Source organism: Hypanus sabinus, chromosome 20 (assembly GCF_030144855.1).
Source record: "Hypanus sabinus isolate sHypSab1 chromosome 20, sHypSab1.hap1, whole genome shotgun sequence".
NCBI lineage: Eukaryota > Metazoa > Chordata > Chondrichthyes > Myliobatiformes > Dasyatidae > Hypanus > Hypanus sabinus.
This window is the reverse complement of record NC_082725.1, coordinates 1342447-1361954: the sequence shown is the minus strand read 5'-3', so window position 1 is coordinate 1361954 and position 19508 is coordinate 1342447. Positions and strand designations below refer to the sequence as shown.

General features: G+C 42.5%; 1 protein-coding gene across 1 annotated transcript in view; it reads right to left on the bottom strand.

Annotated features, from left to right (window-relative positions):
* The window catches only part of LOC132378711 (serine/threonine-protein kinase 31-like), a 151271-nt gene that overhangs the window by 51993 nt on the left and 79770 nt on the right, over nt 1-19508 (bottom strand). Inside the window, exons 11-15 of the mRNA XM_059945812.1 lie at nt 14913-15035; nt 13131-13310; nt 9601-9717; nt 4488-4514; nt 1930-2049 (exon numbers count right to left, since the gene is read on the bottom strand). Of these exons, the coding sequence (XP_059801795.1) occupies nt 1930-2049; nt 4488-4514; nt 9601-9717; nt 13131-13310; nt 14913-15035 (567 nt within the window). The remainder of the gene's footprint in view (nt 1-1929; nt 2050-4487; nt 4515-9600; nt 9718-13130; nt 13311-14912; nt 15036-19508) is intronic.

Sequence of the window (19508 nt, the reverse complement as noted above, 5' to 3'; positions counted from 1 at the left end):
CAATGTTATAATAGTCATGGGGGATTTCAATATCCAGGTAGATTGGGAAAAAAATCAGGTTGGTGCTGGATTCCGGGAGGGGGAATTTCTAGAGTGCCTATGAGATGACTTTTTAGAGCAACTTGTGATTGAGACCACTAGAGGATCAGCTATTCTGAATTGGGTGTTGTGCAATGAACCAGAATTGATTAGAGGTTAAAAAGAACTCTTAGGGGCAAGTGATCATAACATTCACACTGAAATTTGAGAAGGAGAAGCTAAAGTCAGATATATCAGTATTGCAGTGCAGTAAAGGAAAATATAAAAAACTGAGGTGTGAGGGGACTTTGGAGTCCTTGTTCAGGATTCCCTATAGATTAATTTGCAGGTTGAGTCTGAAGTGACGAAGGCTAATGTAATGTTAGCATTCATTTCAAGAGGACTAGAACATAAAAGCAAGGATGAAAAGCTGAGACTTTATAAAGCACTACTGAGGCCTCACTTTAGAGTATTGTGAACAGTTTTGGGCCCCTTATCTAAGAAAGGAAGTGCTGAAACTGGGGAGGGTTAGAAAGAGGTTCACAAAAATAATTCCAGGATTGAGCGTCTGATGGCTCTGGGACTGTATGTGCTGGAATTTAGAAGAATGAGGGACGACCTCATTGAAATCTATTGAATAGTGAAAGGCCTTGATCGAGTGGATGTGGAGAGGATATTTCCTATGGTGGGAGAGCCTAAGACCAGAGCAAACAGCCTCAGAATAGAGGGGTGTCCTTCTAGAACAGAGATAAGGAGGAATTTCTTTAGCCAGTGTGGTGATTCTGTGGAATTCCTTGCCACAGGCAGATGTGGAGGCAAAGTCTTTATGTATATTTAAGGCAAAGGCTTAATTCTTAATTCTTGATTGGTCAGAGCATGAAGAGACATGGGGAGAAGGCAGGAGATTGGGGCTGAGACAAAAATTGGATCAGCCATGATGAAATGGTGGAGCAGACTTGATGGGCCAAATGGCCCAATTCTGTTTCTATACCTTATGGACTAGAAAAAAAAAGAGCAGCTGGAGGATCTCAATTGGTCAGGTAGCATCTATGAAGGAGAATAAACAGTCAAAATTTCTGACTGAGGCAGGAATCAAACTTGTGTTTCAGCATTGCAGAGGACCTCTCCTGAAACACCAAAGCCCTTGAATAGAAAAGCCAACAAAAAGTAGTGGATACAGCTCAGTCTATGATGGGTAAAACCCTCTCCATCTCTGAGCACATTGCATGGAGCTCTGTCGCAGGAAAGCAACATCCATCATCAAGAACCCCTGCCATCCAGGCCATGCTCTTGCCTTGCTACTGCCATCAGGAAGGTGGTGCAGGAGCCTTAGGTCCCACACCACCACATTCAGGAACATTTATTATCCTTCAACAATCGGGCTCGTGAACTAACTGGATAACTTCACTCACACCCATACTGAACTGATTTCATGACCTGTGGACTCAGTTTCAAGGACTCTATATCTCATGCTCTCAATGTTTATTGCTTATTTATTATTCTTTCTCTTTTTATATTTGCAGCTTGTTGTCTTTTACACATCGGTTGTTTTTCCATCTTTTAGTATGCATATTTAATTGATTCTATTGTGTTCCTTTGAATTTACCATCAATGCTCACAAGAAAATGAACCTCAGTATAGTATATTGTGCCATATGTATTTTAATAATTAATTGACTCTGAACTTTGAAACCTAACTGTTGGTAATTGAACATACTTACATCAGTATCAATATTCAACACAGCAAAAAAGCAAATGGAATTCTGCTCCACATTTTCAAACTGTTGAGTTTTCTAAATGACCGTTTTACTTTTGACAATTAGGGATGTTTAGAATGAAGTTCAAAAGAAATTATTGCCATTCTAGAAACAGAAAGTGGCTGTGAGAGGTTTATCACTTGTCATAACATTACCTGAACACTGTCAGCATGTCTGCGTTCAATAATCGAAAGCAAGCCCAGTTCCTCTTCAATCTTCTGCATCACTTCGTTGAAGGCACCATGGATAATCTTATTATCAGCTTCACTGCTTTGCTTTTAAATAGGATTTTTAAAGACGTTATGAATTTACCCAAATGAAAGTTCGCGCATCCCATTTGACCCTTACCAATTTTTAATTGATCATTGTAGAGTGCGTTCTATCTGGATTTCAGAAAAATGCAGAGTTCTGGACACCGCTCAGCACACCACAGTGACAGGTATTAATATCAGGGTTTAAGACATTTCCCATTGCCAGCATAATGAAAACATCAAACTACAAAAGATACTCATTGGAAAGTGAAAAGCATTGTAGCTTAAAACTTACTGTAGGAAAGGTTGCGGGGAGAAGGCAGGAGATTCAATTGGGAAAGTACACAGATGCAGTAGCTTATCATTGTGCAAGGCCGCTGAGAAGATATAAAAAGTGAGGAGTTTCTTTCAGCTGGAGATTCGATTGGGAGAAGTGCGCAAACGCAGTAGCTCGTCATCACGCAAGACCACTGAGAAGGTTCCGGGATAAAAGGGAGATGCTGCCTAGCGGAACGGTCATCGAAGGAACAATTGTCAGAGTAGCATGAGTCAGAGTAGTAGGGCTTTGGTTCATTGGAGCTTCGGCAAGGAAGGTGGTAAGGTACTTTCATATCTCCTTTTTTCCTTTAACTAAGAATAGTGGGTATGACTGCAAGACCAGTTTTCTGCACTGGGTGTCAGATGTGGGATATCCGGGAGACTTACAGCCTCACCGATAGCCACATCTGCGCTAAGTGAATTAAGCTACAGCTCCTTAGAATCAGTGTTAGGGAACAAGAGCTGCAGCTTGATGGCCTTCGGCTTGTTAGGGAAGGTGAGGTGATCGATAGGAGCTACAGGCAAGTAGTCACACCAGGGCCACAGGAGACAGATAATTGGGTGACTGTCAGGAGAAGGAAGGGAGAGCATCGGGTACTGGAAAGCACCGTTGTGGCTGTCCCCCTTAACAATTTTGAGTACTGTTGGGGGGACAAACTTCCTGGGGGAAGCAACAGTTCTGGCCCTGTGACTCAGCAGGGTAGGGAACAGAAGACAATGGCAACATGTCAACGATGGGGACTCTATAGTCAGGGGGACAGATAGAGATTCTGTTGTTGGGAAAAAGAAACATGGATGGTAGTTTACCTCTCAGGTGTCATGCTTAGTGATGTTTCTGAATGTGTCCACGATATCCTGAAATGGGAGGGTGAACAGACAGAGGCTGTAGTATATATTGGCACCAACGACAAAGGTAGAAAAAGGGAGGTGGTCACTGAAAGCAGAATACAGGGAGTTAGCAAGGAAACTGAGAAGCAGGACCTCAGGGGTAGTAATCTCAGGATTGCTGCCTATGCTAGTGAGGATAGGAATAGAATGAGGTGAAAGATAAATATGTGGCTAAAGGATTGGAGCGGGGGCAGGGATTCAAATTCCTGGATCACTGGGACCTCTTCTGGGACAGGTGTGACCCGTACAAAAAGGACAGGTTGCACTTCAATCCAAGGGTGACCAATATCCTGGTAAAGGGGTTTGCTATTGCTATTGGGGAGGGTTTAAATTAGATTTGCAGGGGAGTGAGAACTTAAGTGAAGAGGCAGAGGATTGAGTGGTTGACAAACAAGTAGAGACATCTTGTAGGGACTTTGTGAGGAAAGATAGGCAGATGATAGAGCAAAGATGTACTCAGCCTGATAGTTTGAGATATGTCTATTTTAATGCAAGGAGTATCATAAGCAAGAAGGATGAACTTAAGAGCATGGATCAATATGTGGAACTGTGACGTTGTGGCCATTACAGAGACTTGGGTGTCTCGGGGGCAGAAATGGCTGCTGAGTATGCTGGGTTTAGATGTTTCAAAAACAACAGGAGAGGGTGGCAAAAGAGGAGGGCATTGCTAATCAGGGACAGTGTCACGGCTACAGAAAAGGAGGAAGTCATTGAGGGATTATCTACTGAGTCACTGTGAGTAGAAGTCAGAAACAGAAAGGGGGCAAAAATTCTACTATTTTTATAGACCACCCGCTAGGGACACTAGGGATAGGAAGGCAGATTCTGGAATGGTGCAATAGGGGTCAGGGTACGGGATGTTTCAGATCATGTCCAAGATAATTCTGCAGTGGGAGGAAGAACAGCCAGAGGTTGTGATACATACTGGTACTAATGACATAGGTAGGAAAAGGGAAGAGGTCCTGAAAAAAGACTACAGAGAGTTAGGAAGGAAGTTGAGAAGCAGGACTGCAAAGATAGTAATCTCAGGATTAGTGCCTGCGCCACAAGACAGTGAGTATAGGAATAGGATGAGGTGGAGGATAAATGCATAGCTGTGGGATTGGAGCAGGGGACAGAGATTCAGATTTCTGGATCATTGGGACTTCTTTTGGGGCAGGTGTGACCTGTACAAAAAGAACGGGTTGCACTTGAATCCCAGGGAGACCAATATCCTGGTGGGAAGGTTTGCTAAGGCTACTGGGGAATGTTTAAACTAGAATTGTTGCAGGGTGGGAACCAAACTGAGGAAACTGGGAAAAGAGTCCACTTGCTCACAAATAGAGAAAGCAAGGAGACAGTGTGTGAGGGAGGATAGGCAGCTGATAGAGAAGGGATGTGCTCAGACCGAACGTTTGAGATGTGTTTATTTTAACGCATGGAGTGCTGTGAACAAAGCAGATAAGTTCAGAGCACTACTTGGAGCTATGATGTGGTGGCCATTACAGAGACTTGGATGGATCAGTGACAGGAATGGTTACTTCAAGTGCCAGGTTTTAGATGCTTCAGAAAAGACAGGGAGGGAGGCAAAAGAGGTGAGGTCGTGGCACTATTAATCAGAGATAGTGTCGCGGCTGCAGAAAAGGTGGACGCCATGGAGGGATTGTCTACGGAGTCTCTGTGGGTGGAGATTAGGAACAGGAAGGGGTTAATAACTTTACTGGGTGTTTTTTTACAGGCTGCCCAATAGTAACAAGGATATAGAGGAGCAGATAGGGTAACAGATCCTGGAAAGATGTAATAACAGAGTTGTCGTGATGGGAGATTTTAATTTCCCAAATATCGATTGGCATCTCCCTAGAGCAAGGAGTTTAGATGGGATAGAGTTTGTTAGGTGTGTTCAGGAAGGTTTCTTGACGCAATATGTAGATAAGCCGACAAGAGAAGAGGCTGTTCTTGATTTGGTTTTGGGAAATGAACCTGGTCGGGTGTCAAATCTCTCAGTGGGAGAGCATTTTGGAGATAGTGATCATAATTCTATCTCCGATACAATAGCATTTGAGAGAGATAGGAACAGATAAGTTAGAAAAGTATTTAATTGGAGTCAGGGGAATTATGAGGCTATCAGGCAGGAAATCGGAAGCTTAAGTTGGAAACAGATGTTCTCAGGGAAAAGTATGGAAGAAATGTAGCAAATGTTCAGGGGATATTTGGGTGGAGTTCTGCATAGGTACATTCCAATGAGACAGGGAAGTTATGATAGGGTACAGGAACCATGGTGTACAAAGGCTGTAATAAATCCAGTCAAGAAGAAAAGCTTACAGAAGTTTAAGAGAGCTAGGTAATGATAGAGATCTAGAAGATTATAAGGCTAACAGGAAGGAGTTTAAGGAGGAGTTTAAGGAGGAAATTAGGAGAGTCAGAAGGGGCCATGAGAAAGCCTTGGGAGGCAGGATTAAGGAAAACCCCAAGGCACTCTACAAGTATGTAAAGAGCATGAGGATAAGATGTGAAAGAATAGGATCTATCAAGTGTGACAGTGGGGAAGTGTGCATGGAACTGGAGGAAATAGCAGAGGTACTTAATGAATACTTTGCTTCAGTATTCACTATGGAAAAGGATCTTGGTGATAGCAGTGATGACTTGCAGCAGACTGAAAAGCTTCAGCATGTAGGTATTGAGAAAGAGGATGTGCTGAAGCTTTTGGAAAGCATCAAGTTGGATAAGTCGCTGGGACCGGATGAGATGTACCCCAGGCTACTGTGGGAGGCGAGGGAGGAGATTGCTGACCCTCTGGCAATGATCTTTGCATCATCAATGGGGACGGGGGAGGTTCCAGAGGACTGGAGGGTTGCAGATGTTGTTCCCTTATTGAAGAAAGGGAGTAGAGATAGCCCAGGAAATTATAGACCAGTGAGTCTTACCTCAGTGGTTGATAAGTTGATGGAGAAGATCCTGAGAGGCAGGATTTATGAACATTTGGAGAGGTATAATATGATTAGGAATAGTCAGCATGGCTTTGTCAAGGGCAGGTCGTGCCTTAAGAGCCTGATTGAATTTTTTGAGGATGTGACTAAACACACTGATGAAGGAAGAGCAGTAGATGTAGTGTATATGGATTTCAGCAAGGCATTTGATAAGGCACCCCATGCAAGGCCTATTGAGAAAGTAAAGAGGCATGGGATCCAAGGGGACATTGCTTTGTGGATCCAGAACTGGCTTGCCCACAGTAGGCAAAGAGTGGTTGCAGATGGGTCATATTCTGCATGGAGGTTGGTCACCAGTGGAGTGCCTCAGAGATCTGTTATGGGACCCTTACTCTTCGTGTTTTTTTTTATAAATGACCTGGATGAGGAAGTGGAGGGATGATATAATAAATTTGCTCATGACACAAAGGTTGGGGGTGTTGTGGATAGTGTGGAGGGCTGTCAGAGGTTACAGCAGAGCATTGATAGGATGCAAAACTGGGCTGAGAAGTGGCGGATGGAGTTCAACCCAGATAAGTGTGAAGTGGTTTCTTTTGGTAGGTCAAATATGATGGCAGAACATAGTATTAATGGTAAGACTCTTGGTAGTGTGGAGAATCAGAGGGATCTTGGGGTCCGAGTCCATAGGATGCTCAAAGCAGCTGCGCAGGTTGACTCTGTGGTTATGGCGGCATATGGTGCATTGGCCTTCATCAATCATGGAATTGAATTTAGGAGCCAAAAGGTAATGTTGCAGTTATATAGGACCCTGGTCAGACCCCATCTGGAGTACTGTGCTCAGTTCTGGTTGCCTCACTACAGGAAGGATGTGGAAGCCATAGAAAGGGTGCAGAGGAGATTGACAAGGATGTTGCCTGGATTGGGGAGCATGCTTTATGAGAACAGGTTGACTGAACTCAGCCTTTTCTCCTTGGAACGATGGAGGAGAGGTGACCTGATAGAGGTGTATAAGATGATGAAAGGCATTGGTCATGTGGATAGTCAGAGGCTTTTTCCCCCAGTGCTGGAATGGTTGCCACAAGAGGACACAGGCTTAAGGTGCTGGGGAGTAGGTACAGAGTAGATGTCAGGGGTAAGTTTTTTTTACTCAGTGGTGAGTGTGTGGAATGGGCTGCCAGCAACGGTGGTGGAGGCAGATACGATAGGGTCTTTTAAGAGACTTTTAGATAGGTACATGGAGCTTAGGAAAATAGAGGGCTATAGGTAAACCTTGTAATTTCTAAGGTAGGGACATGTTCGGCACAACTTTGTGGGCCGAAAGGCCTGTATTGTGCTGTAGGTTTTCTATGTTCTATCATAGGGTTGTTGTGATGGGTGATTTTAACTTTACTAATACTGACTGGCATCTCCTTAGAGCAAGGGGTTTAGATGGGGTGGAATTTGTCAGGTGTGTTCAGGAAGGTTTCCTGACGCAATATGTAGATAAGCCAACTAGAGGAGAGGCTGTACTTGATTTGGTATTGGGAAGTGAAACTGGTCAAGTATCAGGTCCCTCAGAGGGAGAGCATTTTGAAGGTACTGATTACCATAGTGCTGGAGAGGGATAGGAGCAGATAATTTGCAAAAGCATTTAATTTGGGTACGGGGAAATATGACACTGTTAGGCAGAAACTTAGGAACATAAATTGAGAGCAGATGTTCTTGGGGAAACGCACACCACAAATGTGGAAAATGTTCAGGGAACATTTGCACAGTGTTCTGCATAGGCATATTCCATTGAGGCAGGGAAAGGATGCTAGGTAAAAGAACCACAGTGTACAAAGGATGTAGAAAATCTAGATAAGAAAAGAAAACTTAAGAAAGGTTCAAGAAACTGGGTATTAATAGAGTTCTACAAAATTACAAGGTTGCCAGGAAGGAGCTTAAGAATGAAACTAGGAGAGCTTGAAGGGTCCTTGAGAAGGATTAAGGAAAAACCCAAGGCATTCTTCAAATATGAAGAGGAAGAGGATGAGCCATGTGAAAATAGGACCAATCAGGAGTGAGAGTGGAAACATGTGCATGGAGTCAGAGAAGGTAGCAAAGGTGCTTAATGAATACTTTGATTTAGTATTCACCAAGGAAAACGACTTTGGCAATTGTGGGGATGACTTACAGCAGACTGAAACGCTTGAGCATATAGACTTTAAGAAAGAGGATGTGCTGGAGCTTTTGAAAAGCATTAAGTTAGGTAAGTCACTGGGACTGGATGAGATATACCTGGTCTACTGTGGGAAACAAGGGAGAAGATTGCTGAGCGATGATCTTTGCATCATTGATATGGACAGAAGTATCAGAGGATTGGAGGGTTGGAAATGTTGTTCACTTGTTAAGGAAAGGAGTCGAGATAACCCAGGAAATTATAGACCAATGTGTCTGACTTCAGTGGTGGGCAAGTTGCTGGTGGAGATCCTGAGAGGCAGGATTTATGAGCATTTGGAGAGGCATAATCTGATTAGGGAGTCAGCAAGGCTTTGTCAAGGGCAGGTTGTGCCTTCCAAGCCTGTTCGAATTCTCTGAGGATATAACAAAACATATTGATGAAGGTAGAGCAGTAGATGCAGTGCATATGGATTTCAGCAAGGCATTTGATAAGGTACCCCAAGCAAGGTTTGTTGAGAAAGTAAGGAGACATGGGATCCAAATGGACCTTGCTTTGTGGATCCAAAACTGGCTTGCCCACAGAAGGCAAAGGACAGTTGTAGATGGATCATATTCTGCAGGGAGGATGGTGACCAGTGGTCCTCTGCAGGGATCTCCTCTTTGTGATTTTTATAACTAACCTGGATGAGGAAGCAGAAGGATGGGTTACTAAGTTTACTGGTGACACAAAGGTTGGGGGTGTTGTGGATAGTCTGAAGCGTTGTCAGAGATTACATTGCAACATTGATAGGCTGTAAAACTGGGCTGAGAACTGGCAGATGGGGTTCAAAAAGCCTGAGGCTTTTTCCCAGGGCTGAAATGGCTAACATGAGGGGGCATAGTTTTAAAGGTGCTTGGAAGCTGGCACAGAGGGGATGTCGGTAAGATTTTCCACACAGAGAGTGGTAAGTGTGTGGAAAGCACTACTGGTGATGGTGGAAGTGGATATAATAGGGTCTATTAAGATACTCTTAGATAGGTACATGGAACTTAGAAAAATAGAGGACTATGTGCTAGGGAAATTCTAGGCAGTTTTGAGCATAGACCATGGTTACATGGTCAGAACAACATTGTGCTGTAGATTTCTATATTCTAAAAAGGATGAGGTTGAGAGGGGTAATAAATCTGTCACGATGGAATGATAGAGCATACTCGATGGGCTTAATTCTGCTCCTACGTCTTACAGAAAAGCCAGCTCAGTAAGATCAGTCTATTTGATTTTTGTACATAAATACCAAAAAATACAGTACATTTTGCAAATAGTAACAAGTCATGAACTTACTGCGAGAGACATTTCAATTTCTTTGTCTACATCATGTTCCGCTTCATCCAGCAAAATCTTGACACTTTTACTATCTTCCTCTGAGGACCAGGAATCTCCAGATTCCAGCTCAAAAAACTAGAGAAGACAACAAAACTTGTTTGTAGCTTCAGGGCACACTGAAAACACAATCTAATGAGTGAAACTTCAGCAAACAGAAGTAAAGACACAAATCACCCACAGCACAGAGATAGCACTATGGACACCTGATGGGCAGAATAGCCTATTCCTGCTTGTCTGTCTTACGGCATTCACTCAAATCACTACAATTCTAATATCTGTATTTTTATATGGATATAAGTTATTCAAGCCTTGTACAAAAAATACTGTCAAAATTATATACAGTGGATTCCAGTTAATCAGGTCCAGTACATTTTTGGCCCCATAATGCCAATACTACTGCAGTACTACATAACCATATTAGTTCCTAATAGTTATCAATGGAGGAATTCATCCTTGTTGCATCCTTTTGACTGTAAATGAACAAAATCAACACAGACACCCAGTGTAGATAACGGGCTGCCCTCAGACAATGCTTTTGACAATTGCATCCTCCAATTCCTCATTTTAATCATAACAATCAAGATGTTACCTTCAAAGTAATTCGATATCTACAAATTCTTCGTATTCCCTAACTTGATGTAGTGAAATAATTTCTTTTATCTCCTGGCCATTTCTGGTGAAACACTGCTGGTTTCCTTGGCTGCACAAGTCTTGGTAAGACACACTCCAGTGCCCCTAAACCTGTCGGCTTGAGATGACTCTCACACTCCAAACGCCGGTTTCTGTGGACGGCACACTACATATGATTAAAGGAATATTTATGAAACTTACTTAAAGGGTTAGTAAAGCAAAGGGGGGTCAAAAGGGCCCATTTTAATTAAACAGTCGATGTGCACAAGTTGGGGCTCATCTTGAACTTCCCTGTCACTCATGCACTGGGCCATTGGTCTGCGTGAAAGCACACACCACCTTCCGAACGTCGCTCGTAACCCATCTCAAACAAATGGGTCTCCTGCTGCGTTGTATCCTACGACCAGTCCTCCCCAGCATCTTCTCTCTTCATTTCCCGCCAAACAAAAGTTCCAAGACCAACCTTAGTGTCCCTCACCAGAAAAATCTCCACCCCCCAGTTCCACAATCCTAATTGGATGGCACACATTCCTCATCTTCAACAATAACCCACACAGGCTGAAAACAGAACAGATGCTCTGACAGGACTGCTAAATTAAATACCTACAGCATAACAGTAAAGATGTAAACCAGGGCATTACACTGGCATTTCCAAGCCTGAATACCTGAAACCGCAGTGAGCAGAACAATTTGGAATTCTTACTGCTTATTTCTTGCCAATCATCACTGCCAAAAATGGCTGCTTTCTGAACACACACACACAACTGATGCTATTTAAAAAATGTCCACTCTTTAACGGCCACACAAATACGCAAACAGACACTAGTTAAAATTGTTCAGCAACAGTCTCCAGCCCCAATTAAGTGGCAAAGTGGCCCAAATACACATGTGCAACCCCAGCTATTTTCTCGATTAGTGCCCGATAAATGGTGGTCCAATTAACTAGAATCTGCTGTATTTAATTTCTAATTATCTGTCTATTGAATGATCCCAGAGTATAAGATATACTCTTCTCCTAGCACTCTATCTTATTACAACTTTGCACCTCTGTCAATTTACACTGCACTTTTTCTCTATTATTCAGCACTGTTATGGTTTTACCTTGTTCTAGCTCAATGCAGTGTGTAATGATTTGTTGTGTATGGACAGCATCCAAGACAAGATCTTCACTGCATCTCAGTACATGAAACAATAATAAATTTACTTACTAATGTTAAAACAAAACTCTCAGCAGGACAGGTACCACTGACAGAGAGAGAAAAGAACCATCAATCTGAAACATGAATTGTTCTTCCTCTCTTCAAACACACAGCCAAAGCTTCCTGTTTTCATTATATATTTCTAGTTTCCTGTTTTCATTACTAATTATACTTTGTATTTGGAAAATGAATTTCAGTTATGAGGAAAATCGGTGTCACATCTCTCCAGGAGTTCCCAGTCAACAGACTCTTTGCTCAATGGTACTCATCCACGGCATAAAAAAAGATTGGGAACCCCGGTCAAGACTCTCCAACAATGTAACTGGTGTAGAACAGGAGTGTAGAATTCAGGGGAGAGGCAGCAGGACAGGGGACAGAATACAGGCTCACACTTGTAGATAGTATAGAACAGGCACACTGACAGAGCAGAACCAAAAAAAAAGAAGTCAAGAACAAGACCGCTCACATGGTGGGATGACCGTGATTACGGTGGAATGAGATGTAAAGTAAATATGTGCTATATTAGACCATAAGATAGGAGCATAATTAGGCTGTTTGGCCTATTGAATCTGCTCCGTCAACATTATATAATCATAGGTATATTCTTTGTTACAAGTATATTATATAAACTACCTTCAGGTTGGCTCTCAATAGGTAGGGATGTCGTGATCAGCCATCACACTTTATCATGGTTTGTACAGAAAAGGAGTTATTGTCAAGTCATGAGCAGCGTAAAATGTGCTGCAAGAACTTGCCAAGCCAAGCAGCCCTCCATATAATGCGACTGTTCAGGTAAAATGCTTTCTAATTTAATGTTCTATCCAGATTCTGCAACTAAGAGAGGCTTTGAACATCTACTTCTCCTCACCCACCAATGCTTCAACAGTTAAGAGGTTTTGCCAGAAGCAGTGTCCTGCAACTTGGCTTCTGCTTATCCCTCACATGAACTAAACGTTTTCCCACATCATTGTAACTCAAATCAAAACACCGTTCTCTGAACTTGGGTATAGATAGGGTAAATGCAAGCAGGCTTTTTCCACTGAAGTTGAATGAGACTAGAACTAGAGGTCATGGGTTAAGGTTGAAAGGTAAAATGTTTAAGGGGAACTTCTTCATTCAGAGGGAAATGCAAATGTGGAACAAGCTGCCAGTGGAAGTGGTGGATGCAGGTTTGATTGCAACATTTAAGCGAAATTTGGTAGGTGCATGGATGGGAGGTGTATGGCCAATGGGACGAGGCATAATAACAGTTCAGCAGAGACTAGATAAGCCAAAGGGCCTGTTTCTATGCTGTAGCATTCTGTAAGTTTACAAAGCTCCAGATAGGGTAGCACAATACAGTTCTGCCCATGATGGTGTGGGATTCCTCCAGACACTCCGATTTCCTCCCATAGTCCAAAGAGGTACCGGATGGCAAGTTGTAATTTATTCCATGATTAGGCCAGAATTAAATCAGGGGTTGCTGAATGGTGTGGCTCAAAGGGCCAGAAGGGCCTATTCCGTGCAAAATCTCAGTTAATCAATAAACAAACATAAATCTACAACCCAAGAATCAGTCAAACAATGCTTGTACTTACAATGATTTACAAATTAGAAAGAAATTAAATGTAAAGCAAAGCAGTAAATTGTTGCAGCTGAGAACATGAACCACATACTTACCTTTGCAGTGTTATCAAACCATTCCGAGAGCACCTGCAGGGATTTGGCTGTTCTATCCCTTGTGTTGTTGGACTCCTGCAACATACTGTCTCTCCACTCAATAAACTGATCAAACATTCTGTCCGAGCTGTGCGTGCTCTCATACAGGCTATAGACAGAGCTCAAAGTGCAAGTTAAATGCTAGTGATAGATAAACAGGAGTTATTACACTACAGTCATCAATTTCACACCAACATTTTTACTCAAAAAGAACAGACTGGAAAATATATGACCATATGATATATAACCACTATTAGAAAGTAAGCATTTAAATTTGTCCCCTTATCCAAGAAGAGATCTGCTGACATTGGAGAAGATCCAGAGGAGGTTTACAAGAATGATTGGGAATGAAAGGGTTAACACTGAGGAGCTTCTGATGGCTTTAGGCCTGTACATGCTGGAGTTTCTCACTGAAACCCAGCAAATATTGGAAGGCTAGATAGATTGGACATGGAGAGGATGTTTCCTATAATGAGCAAGTCTAGGACCAGAGGACACAGCCTCAGAATAGAGGGACATCCATTTTGAGCACAGATGAGGAGGAATTTCTTCAGCCAGAGGGTGGTGAATCTGTGGAATTCATTGCCATAGACGGCTATGGAGGTCAACTCATTAAATATATTTAAAGCAGAGGTCGAAAGGTTCTTGATTAGCAGGGTGTCAAAGGTTTTGGGGAGAAGGCTGGAGAATGGGGCTGAGCGGGATAGTAAACCAGCCATGATAAAAAAGTGAAACAGATTCGATGGATTGAAGGGCCCAATTCTGCTCTAACATTGTGTGGTCTAAATAGTCAACATTTTGGGCAGAGAACCTCAACAGATCTCATTAGAATGGTAGTGCCTCACCAATTCAGTGGTTTAGCTCTCTAAAACAGTACATTTTGTCACTCAAAGTTACACACACAAAATGCTGGAGAATTAAAATGTTTGGCCACCAGGAAATCTCACTTGTGGCAGATGGTGCAGAGGCGCTCGATGAAGCAGCCCTCCAATTTACATCTGACATCACTAATATAGAGAAGGCCACAGGGGGATATTCTTTAATATTTCTTATTGTATCTTGTGCTGCAGATTTCTATGTTCTATGTACCTTACAGTAATTTACGTATTACACTATACTGTTGCTACAAAGCAACAAATTTCATGACACTTCTGATAATAAACCTGATTCTGATCAAAGTTCCTTTTCCATCTGCTCACATCCCAAAGGGACCCAGTCACATCAATCTGAAGAAATACCTCACATTATCAGAGTGAACTGGACCTGGAGAATTCAGTGGGAATTGGAGCTTGTTCCATGTTCACTAAGAGAAGTCATCGCATTCCCACTGAAAGACACAATCAGCTCCTCACAAGGAGACTTCAAGAAGGCTATTCTCATTAGCAGCTGGAGGGACACGAATGGCTCGCCATTGTGACAATCTAACCCAGTGCTGCTTTAGGTGATGGGATTATTTCATTTCACTTCTGCAGGTCAAATCACGTGAGGAAAATAAGAAAACAAGGAAATAAATTATCTCATCTTGCACTGTGAAGCTGATCTACTGTATTACATAAAACAGATGTGTAATGCTGTCTGCACACAGACATTTTCCCATTTACATGTTCACAGACCAAGGCCAATGAAACTGATTGCAGTAACAATGACCATTTCCAATAACGTAAGTTTTGACTTTTAGCCCACACAGAACTGAAAATTTAGCACTAAAATAATGTTATTATTGAAAATATCTGAAATTCTGACCTTCAGAGCATTGACACGATCTCTGATGGGCACCACGTCAACTTCTGAGGTGAAATCCTGAGCTGCGGCATAAAGTTTGTTACGCATCTCGTTACGCTTGTCGATGAGGTCGTGTACTTCACCCTAATGATTGTAATTAGATTTCCACCAATTACCGCATGACACTCAATTATAGCAAACACTCGCCACTGATCACAGCTCAGTAACCTGCAAAAAGTGGTTTTGTTAAGATACAAGACAAAAGATTCAGATTTACTTGTCACCAGTACATCAAGACATAGTGAAATGTGTCGTCTGCCACATTCTGGGGTCAACATAACCTACCCATAATGCTCAGAACAAGCAACAGTGCAACAACCCTATTCCTCCCAGACTCGCTGATGATGTGATCCAATCACGTCCACATCGCTGGCCTTCAAATGCAGAGCAGAGTCCTAAAATCCAGCCTGTCCTCCAATTCCCCCACATCCCTGTCTTGAAACACTAACATGACCCCTAACTCCCCCATCTCCAAATTGTTCTTACAAATGTAAAAATACCTCAAAAGTAACAAGCCACTGGGCTCGGAGTTCAGAGATGCTCTGTTTCTCACGTCACAGAAATTACGTGACTGTGCTGAATATTTCTTGCTTGCTGAGCTCCTGGTGTGAGGCTGCAGATCCAAGTTCATCATCTTTGCTCAACTCTGAATTTAATTGCTTACAAGTACATTAAGCCAGGGATTTGGGACTCTCAGCTCCTTGGTGCTGTGACATCATGAGTGCTGGAACTGGAACTGCTGTTGGAATTCTGGGAGGTGGGAGGTTGTAGAGACTTGGGGACTGATGCGGCCATTGGGACAGATGTGCCATGTAACAGACATACCATTGGCTGGCATTGTGTACATACAGGTACAGGTTTCCCCCCCAATCCGAAGGTAGAGTGTTCATATGAAACCGTTTGTAAACCGAAATGTCGTAAAGCAAAGAAGCAATTACCATTAATTTATATGGGAAAAACTTTTGAGCGTTCCCAGACCCAAAAAAAACTACCAAATCAAACCAAATAACACACAAAACCTAAAATAACACTAACATATAGTAAAAGTAGGAATGATATGATAAATATACACCCTATATAAAGTAAAAATATTGTATGTACAGTGTACTTTCACTTATCAAAATCAGGAAGACAGTGAGCCAAAATCGATTTGGAGAGAAAAGAAAAATCTGCACGTACACACATGTGCAGGTACACGCCTATGCATGTACGCGCATGCGCAAACAACTGCCCACACAAGGTTTCACGGTCATTGTAGTCTTTCTCGGAGTAAACACATGTATAAAGTGGGCGTCTTTTTTTTGTAAAAGCGAAAATCCTCTTTGGTTAGCGAAAACAGGTACAAATGTAGGTCTTTCGTAACAGCGAGTTGTCGTAAAGCAAACATTCCAAAAACGGGGTACACCTGTAATGTGTCTGACTCCCTCAACACAATTCCTGGGTGCGCCTTGTCTCACCAGATGTACAGAGCCACCAGAGATGTTGGCATACTGAGAAGGGTGAGTGCAAGTAATCGTTTGAACCTTCAACATCAACTCCAGTATCACCAAGTCTCATGGCAGTGGGTTATGCACGGGCAAGAAATGGTCCTCCTGTTAGCATGACTGTGGTGCTAAATGACAGATTTAATACAGATCTGTTGATTGAAAACTGAGTTATAGGTGGTGCTGAGGCAGAAGCAGCATTATATCTCACACCCTACCATCACTGATGCCAAGAAACCAATCCTGAAAAAGTGAGGGCCAAAGGGTACAGGCCTGGGACAGCACCACTAGTAGTAGTAGGCAACCATTGATCCCAGCAGATCATGGGTTTGCACCTCTGGTGGACTGCGTCCTCTCCAGGGTACAGGCCTGGGCAGGAGGATTTGAAGAACTGGTTGTCGCCCGCACAGCAGGTTTCCCTCTCCACATCACTGACGTAGTCCAAGGGAAGGGCAAGTGTTGATACAGCTTAGCATCAGTGTCGTCACAGAGGTTGCCAGAGAGAAGTTGTAAACAACATCAAACTGCCTTAGGGACCCGAGCTCCAGATTTCTTCCTCAGGGTTTACTCCGAGAAGCCTTTCTCATGGGTGGGTATGGCTGCAGGACAGCGGAGGTTTAAAATCAGAGTTTTCTGTCCCCCGGGTGATCTGCTGTCCAATGCTGACGAGCCCCACCTGCCCGAAGCCCCACAGCACCACAAAAGCATTTCAAAACCAGCATCCAGTTTGGAAAACCAAGCTTGGACCCCGATAGGGATAGATGAGCACAAGTCACTGTCAACTGTAACATAAGCAGCACAGAATAAAATCCGTTTTAACAATTTTGGCGGGCAAGTGCCGATCATGCCAGCAAATAAAATCATTAGACAAATCGTCATGCATCCAAAAGAACCAAACTGAAAGTGACCATAGACAGAAGGGATTAGATTGAAAAAACTAATTACTCTCCTTTTCATTTCTAAACAAAACCCCTTCATGGGGAATATCCAGAGAATGGTGCTGACAGGCACAAAAACATTCTGATTCAAATTCCAGAGGGGAAAAAAATGTGTCATGTTCAAAGATGGAAATTTGAAGGGAAATTATATTTTCCATAGCTGAAGTAAAGGAAATCTCTTCTCAGATATGTCAGAATCTGGAGACAATTGTCAATGACAGATTCTTACACTAATTACCCTTCTAGTACAATAACATAATGGACAAGTCCCTTCGCTTATCCATCAACAACCACTCAGGGACCTTCTCATCAATGGACTGCAAGAATTTTTAATTTTGTGGTGTTCGAAGATTCAATGATTCAAAGTACAAAGTATGTATACAACCCTGAGATACAACTTCCCTCAGGCAGTAACAAAACAAACACTAAGGAACCCACTCAAAGAAAACATCAAACATCCAATGCACGGAAAAACAAATCACGCAAACAGCAAAAAGTGAACAATACACAGAATATCAAGTATCTAAATATTAAACGGGCCAGGAGTGTTTAGCTTAGTTCAGTTGAGACCCGAAGACTTAGGAGCAGAATTAAGCCTATCAAGTCTGCTCCATCATTTCATCATGGGAGATCCATTTTCCTTTACAACCCCAATCCCCTGCTTTATAACCATATAACAACTACAGCATGGAAACAGGCCATCCTGGCCCTTCTAGTCCATGCTGAACTCTTACTCTCACATACCCTTTCTCTCCATAACCTTTCATGCCTTGACTAATCAAGAACCTATCAACTCCTGCCTTAAATATACATAAAGACTTCACAGCTGCCTGTGACAATGAATTCCACAGATTCACTACTCTCTGGTTAAAGAAATTCCCCCACATCTCTGTTCTAAATTGCTGTCCCTCTATTCTGAGGCTGTATCCCCTGATCAGACTCTCCCAGCAAAGGAAACATTCTCTCCACATCCACTCTATCGAGGTCATTCAACAGGTTTCAATGAGGCCATCCCTCATTCTTTGGAATTCCAGTGAGAAGATGCCCAGAGCTGTCAATCATATCTCATACGATAAGCTTTTCATTGCCAAAATCACTCTTGAGAAACTCCTCTCAATCCTCTCCAATCTCAGCACATCTTTTCTTAAGGAGCCTCAAAACTGCACACTATACCCCAAGTGAAGCCTTGCCAGTGCTTTACAAAGTCTCAGCATTTTATCCTTGCTTTTATATTTCAGTCTTCTTCGAAATGAATGCAAACATTGCATTTGCCTTCCTTACCACCAATCAACCTGAAATTTAACCTTTAGGGAATTTTGCACAAGGACATCCAAGTCACTTTGCATCTTGGATTTTTAAATTTTCTTTCCACTTAGAAAATAGTCTATGCTTTTATTCCTTCTAACAATGTGCATGACTATACACTTTCCCATTCTGCATTCCGTTTGCCACTTCTCTGCCCTTTCTCTTAATCTCCGAGGACCTAAGTCACCAAGGACTTCTACAATCTCCCAGCTTCAATATTACCCTTGCGCCTCCACCTGTTTCTGTATCATCTGCAAACTTGGCCACAAAGCCATCAATCCCATCACCCAAATCATTGACATACAATGTAAAAATAAGTGGTCCTAGCACTGACCCCTGCAACGCATCACTAGTCACTAGCAGCCAATCAGAAAAGGCTCATTTATTCCCTCTCAGTAGTAGTGAGGTCGGGGATGGCATTAAACAGGAAATTAGAAATGTGTGTAGTTAATGGGTGACTCCAATCTACATATAGATTGGGTGAACCAAATTGTTAAGGGTGCTGAGGAAGAGGATTTCTTGGAATGTATGTGGGATGGTTTTCTGAACCAACATGTTGAGGAACCAACTAGAGAGCAGGCTATTCTAGATTGGGTATTGAGCAATAAGGAAGGGTTAGTTAGCAATCTTGTCGTGCGAGGCCCCTTGGGTAAGAGTGACCATAATATGGTGGAATTCTTCATTAAGATGGAGAGTGACATAGTTAATTCAGAAACAAAGGTTCTGAACTTAAAGAAGGGTAACTTTGAAGGTATGAGACATGAATTAGCTAAGATAGACTGGCAAATGATACTTAAAGGGTTGACGGTGGACATGCAATAGCAAGCATT